Source organism: Silene latifolia, chromosome Y, assembly GCF_048544455.1.
Source record: "Silene latifolia isolate original U9 population chromosome Y, ASM4854445v1, whole genome shotgun sequence".
Lineage (NCBI taxonomy): Eukaryota > Viridiplantae > Streptophyta > Magnoliopsida > Caryophyllales > Caryophyllaceae > Silene > Silene latifolia.
Window position 1 is genome coordinate 394,462,667 of NC_133538.1, and position 5,746 is coordinate 394,468,412.

The window sequence follows — 5,746 nt, forward strand, 5'->3', positions numbered from 1 at the left end:
TAGGAGTGTCTATTACTCGTGGTTATAGTGCACGCCGAAAGTACACTTCCTAGGGTTAATCTTCATTTGACCTTCAAGGCACTATTGTTTTGCCTGGACAAAAGGAGAGGAGGTGAAAAAATAAGGGGAAAAAATAATCCTCGTGGTCAGTTTATGATAAGGAGTCGTGGAAAGTATGAGTTTGATGGGAAACAACTCTATCAACAGTGTCTGCAACGAACAATTGCAAGACAGACTTCCTTCTCTATGAAATCCTATCTCTTCTCCCCATCAAAACAGCTGGTAGCACCTTCGTCCTGTCTCACCATTGCGATATCTATGTACACTATCACGACATTATCACATCTTACTCTGGTAGATATGAGAAATTCTTGACTACCATAGACCATATAGTCAGCCAGCTCCCGTTGCTGAAGCTTCACACTTTCCTTTTTGGTTTAAGTGGTCCTTTTTTCGATGGTCCAGCCGAACTCTGTCAGTCTCGTTTATAATCATGGCTTCCGCTGTTTTGCTCTAGAAATCCGAAGCAAATCATGATAGAAGAACATTATTCACTCTTTTTCACTGCCTGTTCATTTGAAACTCAGTCTTTAGTGGAGTTGAAATTAAATAAGGGGGTGTTTGGTTCGAAGGGAAGGAATGGAATGGAGAGTGGATACACATCTTCTGTTTTCTAGATACGCATCTGCCAGTGAGTAGATACACATATGGCATGTGTTAGGTTTATTTTTTTATTTTGCTGATTTATTAAAGTAACTTAATGTCACCTTTTTCATGTGTTTTTTGCCAGGTCAGTTGCTAGGATCTTTTTAAGGAGATGGATGAACTCAAGTTTTCTGGATTTTATGTGTTTTCTTATGGTGGTATTTTGTAATTCAGTTTGTTCATTGTCTTTTTTGAACATTGTTAAATTCACAATATGTTATTGAAATTCAGAATATGAGATTTTTTTTCGTTCCTCAGTGGGTAACTGCCACTGATGAGTGTAAATTTCTTGAGCAAATGGTTTAGGGTGAAGATTGGAGATTCTCGATTTTCTGTAAGAGTGAATCTTGCTCAATGTTTATATAAGTGCATGTTTCAGAGTGTATGTCCATTTGAATTTAGCTATCTTTTTAGCTAGCCAACATACTTCTTTAATAGCTGTAAAATGCTTTGATTCAGCTCACCATGCTCCAAACTCTTGGATACTATCGAGCAGTGTTAAAAGTTAGTTTTTGTGAGACAGTTGAACATGCAAGTTTAGAGCTCAATGTTTCAACTGTCAAGTAAGCTGAACATGCTACTGACAAGTAGATGTAGATAGTGTGAATGTGTGTGGTTGACATGCTTGGAGAGGGTGATCTACAGTAGTCCAAATATACATTACACTAGGCAAACCATTTTTTATTGAATAAATCGGAGTAATAAAGAACACGATGATTATTAAATTGAATACTTATTAGAATATAATTTCGTGTCACGGTATTACGGACCTAGGGAGTATAATTAACTAAAATTAACTAAAATTTTGCTAGGATGCTAGGAACTTCTATTATTGTCCAACATGACAATCCTTCGAAGTCTTCAATACTACAAGTTTTCAATTGTAAGCAAAACAACAAGACAATCCTTCTACAATTTAGAGTTAGATATTACATACTTTTTTACTAGTTTTTACATACTACTAAGTCCACAGCAATACTGTTAATGGCTTACACTTTTACTCACTGAAATCAAACTGGAAATAACTTTTGAGTAGTTCAACTGCGGCAATCACTTTTGACTGATTCGACTTGGGCAATTTCTACTATCGTGATGAGTCATTTCACCACATGCACGACAATTCCTAAGAGGCTTTACATTTTCTTGTACTGCTTTTTCCTTGCTTGAAGTGACGCGTCTTCCCGATCCCTTATTCTTGCATTTTTCTGGTGGTAGAACACTAGCTTCAGTAGGAATTTTTGACCCAATAAGCATCTCAATATCAACTTTCTTGTTTTTTTGACTTCCCACGTTTAACTAAAATCATCAATTTCTCATTGAAACTACGAAGAAGTTCAAGCAGCTCATCACCAAGTTCCTCATTATCCTCAACAAACGAAACCGAAGTAAATACTTCCGACCACAATTCACTTACCTTGCTTTGGTGGTTTTCTGTCGACATACAATCAGCTAGGAGTGTTGTCCCAACAACATTAAAAATAGGGTGGCAGGTTGCATTTTTGCTCCATCTGTCTAATAGATACTCCCTTGGTATTTCATCAAACCCTTTATCCTTCAACACCCACAGAACATGCTTGCAAAGTATTCCGATTCTTTCAAACATTTTACACGAGCAAGAAAACTTGTTACCAGTCAAATCAACTGTGTATACCTTGTTTTTATCACGGTCTATTATTGAAATATGGTCATTGTAGTCTTCAATCGTCCTCGGTGAAAGACCACAACTAAAACAAGCAGCTTGGAGTTCTTGTTGGAATTCATAAAACAGAGTTGTTGTGTAGAATTCAGCAGTTTTCTTTTCCAAAAGCAGAGGTGTTGATAATTTTGGAGAAGAGTTTTTATCATCCGCTGAGACCTTTGAATATTTCCATCGCTGAGCATCCATAGCTGATTGGAAACGCATACAAAACTCGACAAGAGTAAGGTGCGGGTTCGTGAAATTCCCAAAGAAGCTATTTTCAGATTCTGACCTTGATGTTGTGCGCATAATCCTGCCAAGATATATGTCTCTAAAGTAGGCGGGAATCCAAGTTGCACGAATGTCAAACATTGACTTCAGCCATTCATGATCAGAAAGCTCATACGTGGAAAGAATCGCCTTCCATCTCAATTCAAATTCTTCTGTATCAATCTCTCCATCCCAAACTATAGAATTTATTTCCTTCAAAAAGTTAGTGTTTTGGCAAATTGATGGACCGACTTTGTCTGACAGCTTTTTCATTATATGCCACATGCATAATCGATGTTGTGTTTTGTCACCAAACACATCTTTTACAGCTTGATTGATGCCTCGGCATTGGTCATTATTATTGTAGAAGGATAACAATCACCCATAGCCTTTACAAAGTTGTGAAACAACCACGTAAATAATTCTCCATCTTCCTTTCTTAACAAACCACCCGCAAAAGTGACACACCTTTTATGGTTGTCCACACCCGTGAAAGGGCAAAACACCATTTTATATTCATTGAAGTTATAAGTAGCATCAAAAGAGACGGCTTCACCAAAAAGGACATAGTTTTTAATTGAGATTGGATCTGCCCAAAACACCTTACTTAGTCTCTTCTGATCATCCACATCAAAGTCGAAATAAAATGATGGAGACATAGCCTTCTTTTGCATGAAAATCTCAAGTAACATCTCAGCATCATATTCCTTGATGTACTTCTTAACATCCCTTGAAATTTTTTTGAAATCGTCTAAAGATGCCCCAACATTTTTGTACCCTTTTACATATTCTTTGAACATTCTAAATGAATCCACCGGACCATGATTAACTTTTGAATTATCCATGATTATTTTCTTGTGAAAGAGATTCAAATTTCTAGATGGTTTCAAATGAACCATTGTTGATGGTGTAACCATAGCATGTGTGTGAACCTCGACAAAATCATAAATTTCATATTCACCACTATCCATTCTCCTAAAACTAACCTTAGCTTCACATCCTGTTCTGCAATGTCCTCCTCCTTTTAGTTCCCTTATTCCTACTTTTGCCTTCTTTATTACACACACAACGTTTGTGTGTAATAATCCCTTTAACCAATTTTGTTGAATCTAACCTTGGAACAAACCCACAAACTTTGGCATATTTGTTGTAAAAATCAATGCCATCTTCCAAATTTGGAAATAACATGCCATTCATTAGTTTAACATGTTCTGGACAACTCGGGAATCCGAAAATTATATGTTCAGAACCAACTTCTGGGGTTTCTACAAGACAATCAACAAAAAGATTGTTATTAATGTGAAACCAATTTTCATTAGCTAGTACAATAATGAGCAAGATACAATTTTTTTACCTGGTGCATCAGTCAATGGAACTACACAAGCAATGTCATTGTCTGCACAGGAAATGCACATGAAGTTATGCATAGTGAGAGATACACATCACTAGCATATTAGATACACCAGTTCATGTATTAAGATACATCTTTTTTAAATTCCAAAATAATGAATATGAAGGTGCATTTATTGTACTTGGTGCATAAGTCAAGGGAAGCGGTATATCAGTACTACCTGAAGCATGGACATTAATAGCAGGTATACTATCTGCAAACATACACATCTCAATGAAATTAGGTACTCTAGTTGTTGTGTCAGAATATATGTTTTTTAGATACATACCTTTCACTAGCTAGGTACACTCTGTTAGCTACATAGATACACTTCTGTTAGTTGCTAAATAAGCAAAACCAAAAAACAATAAATCATAACTAGTTGGAAAAAAAATTCTGCACAGGTACATATCTTCATTAGGCTAGATGCAAATGTTCAGTTCTCTAATACATACTATTTAGAAATAGAAATTTACCTAGCTGGAAAAATGTACCTAACAAGTTAAAGAGGTGTATCTTGTCTAAGGTCACATTTTCTGACATCTCATGTTAATTCGGTAATAAACAGATACATGAATGGATTCATGAATCAATTCATGTATCTACCAAACCATAGATACATTTATACAAGTTTCTATATACACACAATATTTTAATTGAAGGAAAATCAGTGATGTGTACCTATAACTTCTTCTATGACTGAATCGTCCTCTCTTCCGTTATCTGTTACAATACAATTAAAAATAAATAGTATTAGCATACCTAAAGCAATTTCAGCAATGGATCCCTAATTCAATTATTTTTTCTAGGGTTCCCAAAAATGTATTTGGGAGGAGGACAATAATCACGAAATTATGAGTACTTGAAGGAGGAGAATATGACGAAATTATCACCATCCTAAAATTAGTAACAAAACATTAATTAAGTCACCATCAAAAACTAAAAACACGATCTGCAATCAAAAATCGTAAACCCTAATTTTTTCAAATTTCAATTGTTCAAAACCTAATTTTTGATTTTTCAATTGTTTATGTGAAACTTACCTTTGATGCGCAGCAATGGAGTTGAAGGTTCGATATAGAGGTGAAGCAATGGAGTAAAGTTACCGGACATGGAGATGGAGGAGTTTGATTTTTCGAATATTTTTGGTTAGTTTTTTATGACAGTTTAAGTTAAGACGCGGGTGTAGTCTCATAAAGGTAGGTTCGTACATTAAACTGGTTCATACCTGATCCCGCCCCTATATATATATATATATATATATATATATATATATATATATATATATATGTATATATATATATAGAGAGAGAGAGAGAGAGTTTGGATCTTGTGAGTTTGGTTTCTTATGGTGAGTTTGTGCTCACATGTTATTCTAGTGTTATTCTTATGTTCTTATGCTTCCCTAGTTTTCTCATTATGTTACCTTTTAATTTATTTTTTATTTTGTGTTAGCACATATTAATCTAATAATTTTTTTTTGTTGGGTTAATACCTGTTATTCGAGTGTTATTTTTTTTGTCTTTTTTTTGTTACACTACAATAACACATGGTATTGTGGTGTTATTCTGGTGTTATTGTACTGTTATTCTGGTGGTTATTCTGGTATTATTGTACTGTTATTCTGATATTATTCTTATGTTATTATGGTGTTACTCTGATGTTATTTTACTGTTATTGTGGTGTTACTCTGATGTCATGAA

General features: G+C 34.8%; 2 protein-coding genes across 2 annotated transcripts; both read right to left on the bottom strand.

Annotated features, from left to right (window-relative positions):
- Positions 1-1,966: 1,966 nt before the first annotated feature.
- LOC141632108 (protein FAR1-RELATED SEQUENCE 5-like) lies at positions 1,967-2,926 on the bottom strand. Its single transcript, XM_074444687.1, has one exon. The coding sequence runs from the start codon at positions 2,924-2,926 to the stop codon at positions 1,967-1,969; it is 960 nt and encodes a 319-aa protein (XP_074300788.1).
- Positions 2,927-2,976: 50 nt separating this feature from the next.
- On the bottom strand, positions 2,977-3,624 carry LOC141632110 (protein FAR1-RELATED SEQUENCE 5-like). Its single transcript, XM_074444688.1, has one exon. The coding sequence runs from the start codon at positions 3,622-3,624 to the stop codon at positions 2,977-2,979; it is 648 nt and encodes a 215-aa protein (XP_074300789.1).
- Between the last annotated feature and the right edge of the window lie 2,122 nt (positions 3,625-5,746).

Excerpts from the sequence above, each read along its gene's own strand:
- LOC141632108 (XM_074444687.1), bottom strand. The coding sequence starts at position 2,926 with ATGAAAAAGCTGTCAGACAAAGTCGGTCCATCAATTTGCCAAAACACT.
- LOC141632110 (XM_074444688.1), bottom strand. The coding sequence starts at position 3,624 with ATGGATAGTGGTGAATATGAAATTTATGATTTTGTCGAGGTTCACACA.